Raw genomic sequence first — 17,699 nt, forward strand, 5'->3', positions numbered from 1 at the left:
ATGGAACGACTCTGTTTTCTTAACGGCAATCGAAAGAACAGCGACATTTATGGTGACTTTTATCAACATGTCCAAAAAACGGATTTTTCTTTGTAATTTTTATCGTTAAACAAGTAGGCCTTGCAACAATTGCTCAACAATTGTCAAATTTCAATATTTTATTTAATTTTTAGCTGGTTAATTATCGAATAAGCAGTAAAACAGTAATATTTAATTATGGTTTATTATAACTTCGTTAATTAGGTAAAGTAACTCAATCAGTCTGCCATCGAATTTTGAACTTCTTGAGTAAAAATGGTGGACAAATCGAACATTTCTTTTAATTAATAGCACAACTTTATCATATTTTTCGAAAGTTTACTCGATTAAAAATTAAAATAATGAGCTAAATTTCCGTTTTTTGCGATTATTTAAAAAACTGAAAGATAGATTTTGAAGATGTTGATAAAAGGCTCCAGAAAAGTCGATATTCTTTTGATTGCCATTGAAAAAACAGGGAAATTACGTTTGAAAAACCTGTGTTATAATCATTTTTTGATCATCAGTTTCAAAAAATCATAGTCTTGCAATTTGCAGTTGACAATCTTGAAGATTTTAGAAGACCCTTGAAGCCTTTGGTTATCAAATCCAAAAGAATTATTTACTTATTGTGAAGGGTTTAAGAACTGTGATATTTTGAATCATGGCCTCCTGCAAAAAAATTTTGATATACCTCAAAAAATCTGACAGATAAGTGCTAACAACTGGGGTACATTTTACTCAGTTTCAAAAGTCGAATTCAAAAATGCAATAAAAATTGGTGGTTACTATTTAAAATTTCAAATTTATCATCGTTCCGGAAGTTCAGCCGTTTTGAAAATAATTTAGTTGAACCCAAAGTGGTCAATTTGAATTGTATACAAAATTTGAAAGCTCTAGCTTTATTAGAAGTTAAAAAGTTTCTAATGTCGGCGCTAAAACAGTCTGCCTTTTAAAAAATTTTGTGTCCATCCGTTAGATAATTTCGTTGTTTTAGGGAGCTCCCAAACCCCCTTTGCACCTACCAACTCTACCAGAGCTTCGTGAACGCAGTCCAGGGCTGTAACTCCGGTGTGCGAAACTCCGAAAGCGACCACGACCGCCTCCTCAAAATGCGCGAAGCGGTCCAAAAACTGCCACCCCCTCATTACCGCACCCTCGAATATCTAATGCGCCATTTGGCCAACGTGGCCAAACACGGCATCAGCACAGGCATGACCACACGAAACGTGGCCATAGTTTGGGCCCCAAATCTACTACGTTGCGCCGAATTGGAAGTTGGCGGTGTTGCCGCCCTCCAAGGGGTGGGCGTCCAGGCCGTCGTGACCGAATTTCTCATCTGTTACGCCCACTTGATCTTCTGCGACCACCTCCCGAATCTCGATCTGCCAAACGAAAACGAATCGAATTTCTCGCCCAAGAAATGTCGGCCGAAAAGTCTCGCCATTTCGACGCCCACTAAACTAATTACGTTGGAAGAAGCCCGAACTAAACGTCTCCTGAACAAAAACGAAGATTGTAATAATTATATCGAAGTGGGCGGAGGGCCGAAAAATCTACCGAAGAAATATCACACTGTTATTGAACTACCATCAGGTGGGCGGAAACGGGGGCATAAAAGGTCGCCCCTTGGTTGGAGGTCGCTGTTTTCCAAAGCGAAGAATAACTCACAAGGGAATCTCAGTAAGCCGCGGAAAGCGTCCACACCGGGAATCATAGTCGCAGTAAGCCGTACAAAACGCCTGATTTCGTTTGTTTCAAACAATTGCTTGTAGGATAAGTCGGTCACTGAGTCGGATCTAACCGACATGAAACGGAAGTTGAGGTCGGTCAAGTCGGCCGAGAGTCTCACTTCCGGGCATTCGGAACCGACCGGAAACGAAATCGACGGTTTGGGACCGCTGTATTCCCTAAACAAGCCTCCAGGACATAACAGGTAAATTATCAATCGGTACTTTTTTTAATTCCAGGAAGAGGAGATAAGTGAAACAAACATTTATCAATTGTTTGTCGAGCTTACTACGCTTTAATTTGTAGTTTTTCAAAGTCATTAACTTTATGGTATTTGATAAATAGAAACGTAACTTTGGTGGCGTCATCACCGATCGGACGATAAAGTACAAAGGGAAACGAGTGGTTATCTCAAAAAGCAAATTTTATGTAAAAGTGTAATAAAATAGCGAGAAAAGAAAGATAATGACAATTAATTAACAACTGTGGAAAAATTGCACATTGTTGATGATTCACTTGATTTTTAAGGGGGAAAATACCCACGTTAGAAAGTGTCAAATTTCAGCCATTTTCCTCAGTGTTTTACAGTAACTGGCTCTATTTCATTCAGAAAAAAATCCTGAAAACTGAAAAAAATTGATGTATTTTGAACAATATTTTTCTTCAACAATGAGAAAATGAAATACTTTTAGCCCTGTAGTGGACTCTTAGGAATAAAATGGCTTTCGTTTTAACTTGAAATTGTCAATCGTTAACTCGTAAAACTCTTAAAACGAACTTAAATTACACTAACTTGCTGAATTTTTTTTAAATGTCTTTTTCGTGATGAACGCAATTTCAAACAGATAATCGAACTTCGGATTCGAATTCAACATAAAATTTTATATAAGAATCAGTTTTAAAAAACGTGTCTCTAACTCGGACGGACAGATAAATTATTAATTTATCTACAGTTATATTAGTAACTGCAAGGGAGAAATTGTTTTATGCCATCAGTGCTCTATTTCATTCAGAAAAAAATCCTGAAAATTGAAAAAAATTGATGTTCTTTGAACAATATTTTTCTTCAACAGTGAGAAAATGAAATACTTTTAGCCCTGTAGTGGACTCTTAGGAATAAAATGGCTTTCGTTTTAACTTGAAAATGTCAATCGTTAACTTGTAAAACTCTTAAAACGAACTTAAATTACACTAATTTGCTGAAATTTTTTTTAATACGTCTTTTTCGTGATGAACGCAATTTCAAACAGAAAATTGAACTTCGGATTCGAACTCAACGTAAAATTTTGCATAAGAATCAGTTTTAAAAAACGTGTCCTCCAGCCCGGGCGGACAGATAAATTATTAATTTATCTACAGTTATATTAGTAACTGTAAGGGAGAAATTGTTTTATAATGCCATCAGTGCTCTATTTCATTCAGAAAAAATCCTGAAAACTGAAAAAAAATGATGTTTTTTGAACAATATTTTTCTTCAACAATGAGAAAATGAAATACTTTTAGCCCTGTAGTGGACACTTAGGAATAAAATGGCTTTCGTTTTAACTTGAAATTGTCAATCGTTAACTCGTAAAACTCTTAAAACGAACTTAAATTACACCAACTTGCTGAATTTTTTTTAAAACGTCTTTTTCGTGAAAAACGCAATTTCAAACAGAAAATCGAACTTCGGATTCGAAGTCAACATAAAATTTTGTATAAGAATCAGTTTTAAAAAACGTGTCCTCCAACCTGGACGGACAGATAAATTATTACTTTATCTACAGTTATATTAGTAACTGTAAGGGAGAAATTGTTTTATAATGCCATCAGTGCTCTATTTCATTCAGAAAAAAATCCTGAAAAGTGAAAAAAATTGATGTTCTTTGAACAATATTTTTCTTCAACAGTGAGAAAATGAAATACTTTTAGCCCTGTAGTGGACTCTTAGGAATAAAATGGCTTTCGCTTTAACTTGAAATTGTCAATCGTTAACTCGTAAAACTCTTAAAACGAACATAAATTACACTAACTTGCTGAATTTTTTTTAAAACGTCTTTTTCGTGATGAACGCAATTTCAAACAGATAATCGAACTTTGGATTCGAAGTCAACATAAAATTTTGCATAAGAATCAGTTTAAAAAAACGTGTCCTCTAACCCTGACGGACAGATAAATTATTAATTTATCTACAGTTATATTAGTAACTGTAAGGGAGAAATTGTTTTATAATGCCATCAGTGCTCTATTTCATTCAGAAAAAAATCCTGAAAAGTGAAAAAAATTGATTTTCTTTGAACAATATTTTTCTTCAAAATAAAATACTTTTAGCCCTGTAGTGGACACTTAGGAATAAAATGGCTTTCGTTTTAACTTGAGATTGTCAATCGTTAACTCGTAAAACTCTTAAAACGAACTTAAATGACACTAACTTGCTGAAAGATTTTTTAAAACGTCTTTTTCGTGATGAACGCAATTTCAAACAGAAAATCGAACTTTGAATTCGAAGTCAACATAAAATTTTGCATAAGAATCAGTTTTAAAAAACTATTACTATTATTTGGCGCTACTGAAGACCCATGTGACGGCAGATGACTTGCGGGAAAACAGAGGAATTGTCCCCCTTAACGATAGTTTTATCAAAAAAAAGTGTTTGAAATCGTTTTTATCAAATAATTGCCTGATTATACGATAAGATCATTAGTAAAAGTTGTTAATCTTGCGGATTTATTCAATAATAAGCACCTGACCGTAATTACTCAAAAATTGTTTTTTTTTTATCTCAATTGCTTGTCTAACATTTGGTTTGGTTTTTGACTTAAAATAGAAAAGTGAAATGAAAAAATATTAAGACCAGATTTAGATTTCCGAAGTCGTACCTTGATCCACCATAAATTCGCCAAGCTTTACTCATCGTAAAAGTGCTCAGGAAGCAATAAATCTTATCGGTTTATCGTTTCGTCAGTTGAAAAAAATTTAGAAAATTGAAAATTTCAGGTCCGTATCGCACGACTCATATTTCGACACTCTCCAAACCTCGCAAAACAACTCGGAGGGTTCGCTCCTCGACCTCAGCGAGATTCAGCTCAATTTCGAGCTTGAAGAGTCCGAAATGCGTATTTTCTCTGAAGACGAAAGTCTAGTCAGTTCTCCTCGAATTCAAAAAGACGGTTATCGACGCATTTTGACTCGGGCCCGCCCCGAGGAATTCAGCAGTGCTACCAACTCGGGGAATCCCTCACCGAAAAAACAAGCACGCGTTGTACTTTCCCCTGATTCAATGTCCCGGAAACGGACGCGACTTGAGGACCAATTATCCGATATACAGTACATTGATTGTACCACGCCTGATAATATGGTGTGTACCATGGCGGTGGTACACACGATACCGCCAGACGAAACGGTACCAGATTCGTACCAACCTAAAAATAAATCCCCCAGAAATTCGGACAATTTGGATAAGCGACAGTCGCTGAATTTGGAGCGAGAAACAGGCGGGAAACAAGCAATCACTAAGTCATTCACGGAGGTGGATATTGGCCGGAAGTGGGAGGGGTCAAGTCTCGGGGCCACGCCCACCCCGCAAAGCCCGGGCTATAGACAGTTGGGGGAATCCAGCACTAACACAACCCCGGATTATAGCCCCACTGAAGTCGTCTACCAGAATTTAAACAACGAGAAGAAAAACAACAACTATGAGAATATTTTGACTACGATTAGTATCACCTACAAGTCGCCCCCTCGTAGTATTGAAAATAGTCCAATCAAAACTAACGCTGATTCCGTCTACGAGAACGTCATAGTCAACGTTGAAAAAGCAATGGTGGGTCACGTCACCTGTCACTTTTCCGTCAAACTTACTTTATTGGTTGTAGGTTCCGACTTCCACCGCCTCCCTTCCTAGTCAAGAAGCCACCCAACCGGTGGAAAAGTCCGACCGCCCCAAAAGCATGAGCGCCTTGGACGACACCAGCACCGACGCCACCCTCAAACCCAATCTCAGCTCGAGCGCCATCTGCGATACCAGCGAGCAAATCTCATTGGTCAGTTTCACCGATTCGAACCAATCGTCGCGTTCCAACGTCCAGTACACGCCCAGTTTGAGTTCGGGGGGCGGGGCCGGCGTCTATCACGTGATGGAGAATTCGGACCGGATTAGTCCGACTGATCTAAGTCTAAGCGAAGTCGTACACAGTTCCACCGAAAATCTAAGTTCGGCCAGTTTCCCACTTAGTTATTCGAAGAATTCCACGCCTAATGTTAGTCCAAGTGTGTTCGAGGATGACGAAAAGACTGAAGATTTGATCGAGTTTAGTCCAACCGATAAGAGAAAATCACCAGAGAGTGAAACAATCGATAGTTCGGTCTACCAACAGGTCAAGTTTTTCCGGCGGTCGATACACGAAGTCAACGCCTTGCTGGAGTTGGAGGAGAAGAAGGAGGAGGAGGAGAATTACGATTCGCTCGAATCGCATGTCTACGAGAACGTGAAAGGCGAAGAAATGAAGAATGAGGAGAAGGTATGTGTTAAGGACTTGACGAGTCGTTTTGAAGAAAAACAGGAGAATAGTACAAATCGCGTGAAGAAATTCTACGAGAAAGATAGTCTGCCCCCATGTTTGAGGGCCCGAAATTTGAAGAACCAGTTAAAGACTCGCTCTCTAGACGAAGAAGAATTCAAGAAGGAATTCGGGAACGGGCTTTCAGGACAACGAAGAAAATCAATGGACGAGGGTTTGGGCTACAAAACGAATTCCTTGCCCAAGACTTTGAACCCACCAAAAGTTATCCCAATGGACGATGTCGGAAAACTTGACTCGATCCATTTAGCCCACAGCACTGAAGACGAAGAACTGAAGAAGCGGGAACGAATCGAGAAGTATAAAGAAGAACGGCGGAAATACCTCGCCGATAAATACAGGTTTGTAGAAAAAATCTCGTATGCAACTCGTCACACTTCCGTCGCAGGTCCGAATCGTTCAAGGAAGACAAGGACGTGCTGCTCTCGAAGCTGAAAATTTACAAGACAAAGGACAGCCTGCCCGAGGAGCCCGAGCCGGCGCCCCCTCGCACCCGGCGAAAAAGCTCGACGAGTGTCGAAGAACACGAAAAAAGTACCTGTAAGCCGAAATCGGAGAATTTGAAGGCGCGAGCTGCCGTTTTCGAACCAGCCAACCAAAGACTAAACAACCGAGCTGAAGTCCAACCGAATAAGGTGCAAGAGTGTAAGAACAACTTTGAGGATTTCGTGAGGAAGAAAGACGACGATTTGAAGTACGAGCGTAGGAGACACACGTTCGAAAGCCGGGAGAGAGAAGGCGAGGAGAGACTGAGGAGAGTCAGTTTGGAGAGTCCGAGGTGAGTTACGAGGCGCGAGCCGAGTGTTGAGTTGATGTCGTGATTGTAGGAAAGAAAAGGCGGCGCCCACGTACTGTATCAAAGACATGAAAGCAATTTTCGAATCAAAGTCGAAACAATAATCAAATTTGTTGTAAGGATGAAAGTGTGTTTAATTTTTTCGGGTGAGGATTAACACCATCTCATTTTGTTTTTGTTTTCTCTGAGAAGTGGAAGGAACTGGTATTTATTTTTATACGAATGGTTGCACAGCTGGATAATTAAGTTTTTTATTATTATTAGTCGTTATTTTGATATTAATCAAATGTGATAACCAATTTCAACGTTTTGTTAAGGAACAGAATTAGTGTGTAAGGCCTAAACGCGTACTTTTTACAAGTCTATCGCTCTTCAACAGTTTGCCAAAACACCGTTTCATGAAATTTTGATGTTGCATATTAGTAGACTGACAGATCTAAGAGTCATATATTTAAAAAGAAAACGAACAAATAGTTTAATAGACAATAATGAATTTTTACAGTATTGCACCATCTCCAATTAATTTATTTACATTGTAATATCATGTACATAGTGTAACTATGCTTGACATGCGAATATTTCAACTATGTTAAATAAATTACGTATTATTAGTTACTTCTTTGATAATGCAGGAGCCTGTAATCCGCCTCAGTTACCATGGTAACAGCGACGTTACCAGATGGCGCCAAATAAAGCAGCCTCAGGTAGTAAGATAGTCAAAGGCAACCCTTCTGAAATGATCCTTTGCCCCTCGATTAGCCCCCATTTTGACTAAATATTGACACATATCCTTTTGCTGCTTTCTAGCCGCACAATGTAACGCAGTAAAACCATTTGAATTAGTAATATTTATGTCAAAACCTAACTCAAGAATAATATACTCGGCTAAATCAACGTAACCCTCACTACTAGCCAAAAACAGTAAATTGAAATCAACATTATTGGTACATTTAATATCAGCGCCGTTTTGTATCAACAAACTACAAATATTTTTGTGCCGCCCTAGCACCGCTTCGTGCAATGCGGTGTTACCACAATTGTCCCTAACATCAATGGGTAAAACCCCCAACTTGAGCAAAATTTTAACAATTTCAAAACTGCCATGTAGCGCAGCGATGTGTAGCACTGTCCTGCCGTTTTTAGTCCTCAATGCACAATCGCCCCCTTTGGTGACCAGAAACGTAAACATGGCCCCACAGCCCCCTCGTGCCGCCAAATGCATACAAGTCCACCCGTCTTTGTTTCTGTAATTAATCAAAGCGCCACTTTCCACCAAAACTCGCACAGTCTCGAGACACGTTTTGGTGCAAGCCAGCATCAAAGGGGTCCAATCGGCGCGTTTCAAGGCGTTGACTTGAGCCCCCTTGTCGAGGAGCAGTTTCATGATTTCGGGTTGTGAGAACTGGGCGGCTTCGTGTAGGGCCGTTTTGTTGTCGTTGTTGGTACAGTCGACGCCTGGGGGCTCGAACGACAGGAGGTATTGGACGGTTTCAAGGTGCCCCAAACGGGTGGCGCAATGCAGGATTGTGTCACCGGTGTCTTGGTATTTTAACACGCTCCAGTGCGTTTTCAACGCCGAGATGGGGGCGAGGTCCCCCGACTGTGCCTGTTTGAGGATTTTGGCGATTTGGCGCTGGGTTAGCGACATTTTTTAGGTTAAACAACTGTCAAGGCGTGAGGTTAGGTTTACTAAATACATAAATTAAATCTTGCAATAGATAAGTGTGGTCGTGTTTTTAAATAAAGTGAACAATTGTTAATTAATTAGTTTATCTAAAGCGGTATTGTGATAATCGGTGTATTGTTGGTTGCATAACACGACTTGTAATTGGGTTTGCTGGTTTTGGGAATATTGGTCAATTGATTGTGTTCTCACGTTCCGGATAAAGTCCTTTGTTTGTGTGGTCGGTGCCCCCGAAAGTAACGATCAAACAAGTCGCAATTTCATTGATTTTGGCCGGTGTTCCCTAACCTAGCGATCGTGTCCTGTGATTACTGGACGCGTTTAATTGAAAAGTGATTCAGTGATTGCAGATAATTCTTATCAAATTGTATTCAGAACGCCTCATTTTGCATTTTGGTGACTCACGCCCGGTGATTTTGTGCATAAAAACCATCGGGTGATCGTCACGCGTCATAAGCACAGTACGCGATCAAAATGACATGAGTAATTCGAGGGTGTTGTCTGTTTTCCTTTTAAAATCCGAATTAAAAGCGTTCCGTGATTGAAACTCACTCCAAACGTGCCGTTAAAACCATGTTCATTTAATATTCAGTGGAATTCGTTTAGTTCAAGTCGTAAAAAATGTCAAATTTGTACCGGACCGTGCTGGACTCGTTTTGGAGTGAGTACATTTGGCTGCCCCCGAACACCACCTGGAAGGACATCGCCCCCGACGCGAGTTCAGAGATCCAACATGCGGACTACCGGCACCTCCTGTACCCCCTGCCGATGGCCCTGGTCATGCTCTTCCTGCGCTACGTCCTGGAGAAGTATTTGAGGTTAGGTCGCCCGTTGCCCGAAACTGACCCCGCCCGCATTGCAGGTACTGGTTCGCCCCCGTGGGGGTGTCCCTCGGCATCAAAAACACCAAACCAAAGAAAGCCCCCACGAATACAGTGCTCGAAAAGGCGTACACCCAGTCGAAAAAATGGAAACACAAGCAGGTAAAGCAGCCCTTGGGCCCCCGTTTTTTCGACTAACCCCAGACAGATTCAAGGCTTGGCGAAGCAGCTCGACATGAGCGAGAGACAGGTCGAGCGGTGGCTCCGGTTACGCAAAGGCCAGAACAAACCCTCCACTTTGACCAAGTTCTGTGAGAACTCCTGGCGGTGTCTTTACTACACGTTGAGCTTCATCTACGGCCTCGTCGTGTTGTGGAACAAGCCGTGGTTGTGGGACATCAACGAGTGTTGGTGAGTCAACAGCGCCAACCGTGTCAAGGTTAAATAAACAGTTTCGGTAAATTACAAAAAATTTATTTAGAAAAATATCACACTTTACGTTTCAAGCGGAACGAAAGGCTGCGCTTTTTCCGCGGTTTCTCCTTTGGCGGTTCTTCGTTCTTTATGATGTTTTCGCATGATTTCGAGGTGTTGGTGCGCCTCAAGTGGGACGAATCGCCGTAGTCGTAGATGTCTGGGGGCGGCTTGGGGCGGGAAATGAATGATTTGGCTCTTTGTAGCATTGCAGGTGTGACACTTGTGATATCAAGTGAATCACTGGCTTATCAAAATCGATAATTTATAATCATTGGAAATCATTCCACAATTGGATTTTTAACACTCAGCATTTTGGCTGGTTAATAGATAATAAAACGTGTAAATATTTAAGACATTCGAGATTTAACGAGAAATTTTCTACAAGTGTTTGAATATTTATCGCGCGATAAAATAGTTTTTAATCAGGGTATTGGCATTTGAATTGATAAATTTTGTAATAAATACGAACGCGTAGTGTAATCTTCGCGATATGTGACGTAATGTTTGTTATAACTTTGCTGTTTTTTTATCTTTATCGCCCGGATTAAATTAATTGTTTTGTTGTTTAACACAGGATTTGTAAGCCACTATTTTGGAAAGTTGCTAGAATAAAGTGCTGGACAAAGAATACACAGCTCAACAAAAAAAATCAGACAGAAAATATTAATTTGTATTGAATTCTTACAGTTGGGAACATTAAAAGTGTGTCAATTTTCGGTCTATACTTGCCATTAAATTACTAATTAAATTCCAGCGAGACCATATAATTTATTTACGACTCCATAAAAATAATTGATCTATAAAATTTAGTAGTGAAATTACATGTGTCATTTTTTAGCGGCAAGAAATTCGCGACTACGGATATTTAAAGGATAGGATATGAAACGTACAAATAAAACGTTCTCGTCCTAGCTAGTTCTGTTATTGTCGCCAGAGGGCGTCTAAGTTTGTCACACAGCAAAAAAAAAGTACAGGCAGATAAAGCATTTAATTGTCAATAGTAAGACGTACACATAATGCAAGAATTTTATCGTAAACTATATATATATATATATATATATATTTTTTTTGAAATTATATCAATTTGCACTTAATCTCATATTTTTCAAAACGCTGCGAATACGGTTACAGATGCAAGAAAAATATTAGGATGGAAGTTGTAGAGAATTAAATTTGCTACAAAGAAGTCTGCGAGACCATATCCCTATCTTCAACCATTTAGGCTCTAAAGTCGTTCAAAGACGCTCAAGCGACAAGTATTAAAAACTTAGTTTATATTTAAACCGTTGAAGATAGAAGTATGATATCGCGGACTTTTTTGTAGAAAATTTAATTCTCTACAACTTTGTTCCTTACACTTTTTTGTATCTTCAACCATATTCACAGCGTTCGGAAAAATATAAGAACGCAAATTGATAATTTTTTGCGCACCGTCGCATATTTATCAAAACGCTGGGAATACAGTTGAAGAGACAAAAAAGTGTAAGAAACAAGGTTGTAAAGAATTAAATTTCCTCTTAAAAAGTTCGCGACACCATATTTCTATCTTCTACAGTTTAGGATTAATTTAACTTTCCGTTAGAGATATGGTCTTGCGGACTTTTTAAAGGAAATTAATTTCTCTACAAATTTCTTCCTAACATTTTTCTTGTATCTTTAACCGTATTCGCAGCGTTTTGAAAAATATGGGACGAAGCGTAAATTTTTAATCTTGATTTTTTTCCCATGTTTCTTATGAAAATTTTAGTCGTCAGTTTTTCTCAGTCTGTTAAGAGTGCAAAGCTCAACATGTCTGCATTTTTTTTTTCAAAATAATTAAAACGACGCTCGAAGCGCCCTCATTTTTACTCAGCCGTACTATTTCTTTGGGTCCAGAAAATGCTGCGATTTTGTCTCCTAACTTATAGTCCTCCGTAGTCTTGACGCACCTGCTTTGAAAAACAAAATAACTTATGTTTTTTATTTTTGATTTGCATCTTCATTTCAAAATCCGTAACCGCCCCATTTTTAGATATTTTGGGATCGTTTTTTTTGGTATCGATATTTCGGTTTTATCACAAATGTCGGGTTTGCAAATAAGCGGAAAAAATCTCCAGATTTGATTAATTTTTTGTGTAGGAACGGCTTTCCGCACCAGTCGGTCACCAGCGACATCTGGTGGTACTACATGATCTCGATGTCGTTCTATTGGTCACTTTGCGTGAGCCAGTTCTTCGACGTGAAACGTAAAGATTTCTGGCAGATGTTCATCCACCACATTGCCACAATCGTCCTGATGTGTCTTTCGTGGGTGGTGAACGTTTTTCGTATCGGTAGTCTTGTCCTAGTCGTTCACGATTGCGCCGATATTTTCCTCGAAGCGGCAAAAATGGCCAAATATTCGGGATACCAGAAGGTCTGCGACACGATTTTCGGGATTTTCACCGTACTGTGGATCGCCTCAAGACTGGGATTTTACCCGTTCTGGATTATTAAAAAGTAAAACAAATTTTTTTGCAGTTCCAGAGTGTGTTATTTGTTGTTGTTGCAGTACTTCAATCGATGCGCCGAAGATAGTACCGATGTTCCCGGCTTATTACATATTTAATAGTCTATTGTGTCTTCTCCTAGTTTTACATATTTTCTGGACGTATTTGATATTAAAAATCGTCGCCAATTCCCTCAATGCTGGCAAAATGGAGGGAGATATCAGGTCGAGCAGCGACGACTACAGTGAAGATTCGAAATCGCAGTGATTTCAAACAGTTCTATTGGCTTTAATTGATTGTGTGAGCCAATCCAGTTCGTTTTTTCATCCTACTCTATATAGAACCGTACAAAATGTTATTTTGTACTTATTTATAAAAAATATAAGAATTCAATCGCAATCTGAACTTTTGGTATGCGAAATACCAGTGCATTTTTAGTTACATTTATTTATAAATGGAGTCCAAAGGTTTAACCAAAATTAAATTTTTTGATGAAAAACGCCGATTTTTATTTAACCCACTGCCATGCCATGAGTTTTGACAATTCTAAAGTCAAAATAAAATGTCATGGCTGTTTTATACACACTTTGGGACGAGCTGCTGTGGGTGGTCACGCCCACCAAACATGGCGGCATCCAAATCCAATATGTCGACTACTGGAACCTCCTCTACCCGCTACCAATGGCCTTGGGAATGTTATCGTTGCGCTTTTTACTCACACACTACTGTTTTGAGCCCTGGGGGATCCACCTAGGCCTGAAAAAACGTAAAGTAAAGAAACTGGCGCCTAATCCAGCGCTGGAAAGCATCTATTTCAAGCTAAAACACATGCCTAAAGACCAGGTAAGTTGACAAAGTCGTACGATTAGCACAGGAAATAGGTCGCAGGCGTGGCCAAACAACTCGACATGAACGAACGAGAAGTCGAAAGGTGGCTCCGGCAAAGAAAACACCAAGACCGGCCGTCGGTTTTATCGAAATTTTGCCAGAATTGCTGGCGGTGCACGTACTACACGTGTCTTTTCGTTTTTGGGTTGGCGGTACTGTGGGACAAGCCGTGGCTGTGGGATATCAGGGAGTGTTGGTAAGCCTGGCGATTGTCGTTTGTCTCACGGCCGCCTCGGATTTCAGGACCGGATATCCGGCCTCCTTGACAATAACTGGCGACATCTGGTGGTACTACATGTTGTCGCTCGCGTTTTATTGGTCTTTGGTAATCGGCCAATTTACACTTGACGTCAAACGCAAGGATTTTTGGCAAATGTTTGTCCACCACACCGCCACGCTCCTGCTTTTGAGTTTTTCGTGGTTGGCGGGAGTTTTCAAAATCGGGACGTTAGTACTCCTGGTGCACGACTGTGCGGACATTTTTGTCGAAGCGGCGAAAGCCGCCAAATACGCGAAGTATGAAACGACTTGTACAGCCCTGTTTACGTTTTTCGCCCTGGTATGGATTGTGACAAGACTGGGGATTTACCCGTTTTGGATCATCAAACAGTAGGGATTTTGCTTTTAGTGATTTTAACCCCGCTTTGTTGGCAGGACTCTGCTGGAATCCCCCAAATACCTACCGAATTTCCCGGCCTACTACACTTTCAATATCTTGCTGATACTTTTACTAGGGTTGCACTGCTTTTGGACATATTTGATCATTAAAGTAGCAGTGGCGGCGTTTGGGGCGGGGCAAGTCGAGGGGGACGTGCGGTCGAGCAGTGAGGACGAATCAGATAATTAAATGACGTCACAATAAAGCATCACAGCCTACTAGTTTTTGTTTCATTTAATTGAAAAAAATAGTACTGTTTGGTATGTTGTTAGACATGGGTATGGATTTTGGCAATAACCGCGAAAAAAATATTACGGAAATCATTTATCCGGTTATTTTGGCCCCGTTTGTACTCATCGTGCGGCATTTGTCCGAAAAGTGAGTTTGTTTAAACTAAGTAATACTATTGTTTAACCAAGATATATTTTTGGGCCACTTATTGGGGTTCGGTTAGTTGGGCCGGTTAAAACCAAATTCACCGAAAGTGTCTGGAAATGTCTCTATTTCACGTGCGCCTCGCTCGCGGGGGCTATAATTCTGTGGCCCAAGCCCTGGTTATGGGACATATAGTCCGGGACATTTCAATATGAGATACGTCATACCGCATACCTTGACGCGAGACTATATAGAGCACAAAAACTAGATAAGAGCTCAAATTTAGGGAACTTGGTTGTTTGATGTGTTTGATAGATGACAAATGTAAACAATAATAAAAATTTAAATATTTCTTTATTGTAGTAAAGTACAGCAAAATGTACCAACTAGAACACTTAAAAACAAATGGAGAAACTTTCAAATGCTTTGAAGTACCGTTGCTGGAGTACTGTTGAGGTTATGTTTGACCTTGGTATGACTGTCAGGTTTAAAGTTGAAATTTGCATTAAAAAGGCCATAAAACTCTCGAAGTGCCTTTTAGGGTAGTCATCGTCATGTTCCAATTGCATGCCCCCTCTCTGCCACATCAGTAAAATTTGCCACAAAAGTTTTAAAAAACGACTTTAAACAACAAAAAAGGCCCTATTTTCATTAACAATGAGACATATCTCGCTGCATGCGGCACGACATAGGCCTCATAGACCAATCTCATTGTGAATGGTTTTCGCTGAGATCACTTTGAGAGGGTTTCACTGAGACTGACGTTGGCGGAAGGCTGAAACCTGCCTCGCGACAAGTCTTTGCACCAACATTCGAAAACGCTGTCAATGGCTTAAAATGATGAAACTGTCAGTTTTTTTGTGTCTTTTGGGATTAGTCTTTGAGTCCTGTCGCGCCGCATGTAGCGAAGCAGATCTCATTGTGAATGGGTTCTTTAAGAAACAGTTTTAATGTACACCACAAGACATACACTGAGACGGCCTCATGCCTCATATCATGGCTTGTAATTGACAGCATTTTATAAAATAATTTGGAATCATAATGCAGAGATTGTTGCGAGACAGGCAGGCAGGTCTCAAGCCTACTGCAGAAGTCGCTCTCAGTGAGTCCATGTCTTAGAGATGCAAGACCAATTTAGACCATTTACAGTGAGATTGGTGCCCGAGACCTATGTCATGCAGGAAGCCAAACTTCATCGTGAATGGACCCTTTTCAATGGGGGTGTGCTTTTTGAATAAATTTGAAATGGCCTTTTTGAAAAAAGCAGTTGTCTCTCTTTTATTCATCTATTCAACACGTTTGTATTCGATGCACTTACACCAATTTCATTATCAGTGTCTTGATTATCAGGCAAGGGCGAAGTGGAATTGGGGGCAACCCAGAAATAAAAACACTTTAATTTCCTTTATTAGTAGGCTATATTTTTTGTAAAAGACGACTACTCTCAGATAGAGACGTACAAAAATTTAAACAAGAGTAAAAGTTGGTTTTTCGCAATATTTCACACTATTCTTCCACACGTCCACAGTAAAATCAGAAAGCGCTTGTTGTTATAAAGCCCTTATTATGTTTTTCGACGATGGATGAGACTTTGTGACGTATTTGTTAAACGTAAGTTTTCAAATACCCCATGCCAGTGCAACGGAGTTATATTAACAATTTTATGGGATTATTTTTAACTTTACACCCATTCTGCTTGAAACAAGAGTCGCTACCAGGAAATAACAACGAAAAAAGTGGACCCAAAAGGCTTCAGCTGCAAATTATAAACACTATCTGTGATTTTTTTAATATTTTTTTTAATAATTAATTAATAAATGTCGTGAACTTACTTTGAAGTAAACAGTGAGCTCCATCTATAACTCATAATTACTTGAACCGCAATTCCCATCATCAAAATGTGCAAAACTGCGATAAGTGAGGTTATGCAGGTATGCACTTTGTTTTCCAGTTTTTCACACAAAATATATCACAAATTGCGCAAACCATACAACCACCGACAGTCAGTACTGTCAGTACGTCACAGCAGCTTTCTCCAGCACAATCACTGACTGCAATTCTGTATTGTGCCATTCCCGTCTCATCATATAATCTATAATTGTTATATGACAAGTAATGTTTCTACCTTCAAAAATACTTGCGTAAATATTTTATTATCCCGTTAGTACACACTTTTAAAGCAGCCACTGGTTATATAGATTAAAATTATAACATTTCCTTTGTTATTGTGTTATTGTTTACATCAGTCAGCTGTTTACTGTCATTTTCTAATGCTACCAATTTAAAAAATGTCCCTGTTATTAAAGCTCAAGGACCATAGAATGAGAGAGAGAACATTTTTTGTTCACATAGACGCTGAATATACGTATAAATGTCAGAAAATTCAAATTTTTTATGTCCAAATAGAAATGTCCCGGACTGTAAACGCGTGTTGGTAAGGCTACATCGTGCCCGAGTTGCATACATTATTTCTTCCAGGACCGATTTCTACAACCAGGCCGTGCCAACCGATATTTGGTGGCACTTTTCCATTTCTTTGACGTTCATGTGGGCGTTTTTACTCAGTCTCTACACTGATGTGAGACGAAAGGATTTTTTTATAATGTTGGTACACCACATTTCCGTCATTGTTTTCACCTGTTTGTGCTGGAATGCCAACTTTTTTCGCATGTTTAGTCTCGGATTGGTCTTGCACGACTGCTGCGATATTTTCCTAGAGGTGCATACTGTATTTTTTCTACCAACAGTGCGACCATTTGTTTTAGGGCGCCAAAATCGCAAGGTATTTGAAATATGAAAGGGTTTTCCACGCGCTTTTTGGTATTTTTACCATGGTTTGGGTGGTCACAAGATTGGGGCTTTTCCCCTTTTGGATAATAAAAAAGTATGGGTGTAGACGCGCGAATTCATTTGTTATTAAATTGTTTCAGTGTTGTTGTGGACGTCCCAGAAATTATGCCCAACTTTACTTCTTTCGCCATGTATTACATATTTGTAGCTTTTTTATTTCTTTTCCTCACACTTGACTTTATTTGGACGTACTATATATTCAAAATGGCGGCGTCTTTGCTCACTCGAGGGCACTTAAAGGGAGATGCAAGATCAGACGATGAAAAATAACTTTATAATAATTACGAAAAAATAAATAAATTGTAATAACAAAAATCAAACGTGTTTTTTTTAATAATACGTAGGCAACCAGGTATACACCTCGCTAATAAACA

The 17,699-nt window shown here is 39.5% G+C and overlaps 4 protein-coding genes and 2 long non-coding RNA genes across 8 annotated transcripts in view; 4 read left to right on the plus strand and 2 right to left on the minus strand.

Moving 5' to 3' along the window:
• The window catches only part of CdGAPr (Cd GTPase activating protein-related), a 28,995-nt gene extending 21,280 nt beyond the window's left edge, over window positions 1-7,715 (plus strand). For all 3 annotated transcript variants that reach the window (XM_008197880.3, XM_015982287.2, XM_008197881.3), the window contains exons 6-11: window positions 1,016-1,742; window positions 1,794-1,954; window positions 4,726-5,551; window positions 5,604-6,649; window positions 6,697-7,086; window positions 7,136-7,715. In XM_008197880.3, coding sequence (XP_008196102.1) covers window positions 1,016-1,742; window positions 1,794-1,954; window positions 4,726-5,551; window positions 5,604-6,649; window positions 6,697-7,086; window positions 7,136-7,208 — 3,223 coding nt within the window. In that variant the 3' untranslated portion in view covers window positions 7,209-7,715. The remainder of the gene's footprint in view (window positions 1-1,015; window positions 1,743-1,793; window positions 1,955-4,725; window positions 5,552-5,603; window positions 6,650-6,696; window positions 7,087-7,135) is intronic.
• LOC656530 (ankyrin repeat domain-containing protein 16) lies at window positions 7,538-8,788 on the minus strand. The gene has a single exon (XM_963056.4). The coding sequence runs from the start codon at window positions 8,750-8,752 to the stop codon at window positions 7,805-7,807; it is 948 nt and encodes a 315-aa protein (XP_968149.1). The 5' UTR covers window positions 8,753-8,788; the 3' UTR covers window positions 7,538-7,804.
• Window positions 8,789-8,972: 184 nt separating this feature from the next.
• LOC656449 (ceramide synthase 6) lies at window positions 8,973-13,053 on the plus strand. The gene is made up of 5 exons (XM_962980.5): window positions 8,973-9,597; window positions 9,651-9,771; window positions 9,818-10,020; window positions 12,205-12,564; window positions 12,617-13,053. Exons 1-5 carry the CDS (start codon window positions 9,410-9,412, stop codon window positions 12,819-12,821), a joined length of 1,077 nt encoding a protein of 358 aa, XP_968073.1. The 5' UTR covers window positions 8,973-9,409; the 3' UTR covers window positions 12,822-13,053.
• Window positions 13,054-13,121: 68 nt separating this feature from the next.
• On the plus strand, window positions 13,122-14,321 carry LOC656365 (ceramide synthase 6). Its single transcript, XM_962903.4, has 4 exons — window positions 13,122-13,397; window positions 13,436-13,638; window positions 13,686-14,051; window positions 14,097-14,321. Exons 1-4 carry the CDS (start codon window positions 13,122-13,124, stop codon window positions 14,287-14,289), a joined length of 1,038 nt encoding a protein of 345 aa, XP_967996.1. The 3' UTR covers window positions 14,290-14,321.
• Window positions 14,322-14,812: 491 nt separating this feature from the next.
• LOC135267015 (uncharacterized) lies at window positions 14,813-16,448 on the minus strand. The gene is made up of 2 exons (XR_010335248.1): window positions 16,308-16,448; window positions 14,813-16,231 (listed from the first exon to the last, which is right to left on the minus strand). It is a non-coding gene; the product is annotated as an uncharacterized LOC135267015 (long non-coding RNA).
• A 333-nt stretch (window positions 16,449-16,781) lies between these two features.
• On the plus strand, window positions 16,782-17,612 carry LOC103313757 (uncharacterized). The gene is made up of 4 exons (XR_010335249.1): window positions 16,782-16,909; window positions 16,954-17,194; window positions 17,241-17,359; window positions 17,406-17,612. It is a non-coding gene; the product is annotated as an uncharacterized LOC103313757 (long non-coding RNA).
• Window positions 17,613-17,699: the final 87 nt, after the last annotated feature.

This window comes from Tribolium castaneum, chromosome 8 (assembly GCF_031307605.1).
Source record: "Tribolium castaneum strain GA2 chromosome 8, icTriCast1.1, whole genome shotgun sequence".
NCBI classification, from domain to species: Eukaryota; Metazoa; Arthropoda; class Insecta; order Coleoptera; family Tenebrionidae; genus Tribolium; species Tribolium castaneum.

Bases quoted from the DNA above. Each gene is read 5' to 3' on its own strand.
- LOC656530 (XM_963056.4), bottom strand. From the start codon at position 8,752: ATGTCGCTAACCCAGCGCCAAATCGCCAAAATCCTCAAACAGGCACAG.
- LOC656365 (XM_962903.4), top strand. From the start codon at position 13,122: ATGGCTGTTTTATACACACTTTGGGACGAGCTGCTGTGGGTGGTCACG. The intron at 13,639-13,685 runs GTAAGCCTGGCG...CTCGGATTTCAG, and splicing joins TGGGATATCAGGGAGTGTTG to GACCGGATATCCGGCCTCCT. The intron at 14,052-14,096 runs GTAGGGATTTTG...CTTTGTTGGCAG, and splicing joins CCGTTTTGGATCATCAAACA to GACTCTGCTGGAATCCCCCA.
- LOC656449 (XM_962980.5), top strand. From the start codon at position 9,410: ATGTCAAATTTGTACCGGACCGTGCTGGACTCGTTTTGGAGTGAGTAC. The intron at 9,598-9,650 runs GTATTTGAGGTT...CCCGCATTGCAG, and splicing joins CTGCGCTACGTCCTGGAGAA to GTACTGGTTCGCCCCCGTGG. The intron at 10,021-12,204 runs GTGAGTCAACAG...TTTTTTGTGTAG, and splicing joins TGGGACATCAACGAGTGTTG to GAACGGCTTTCCGCACCAGT.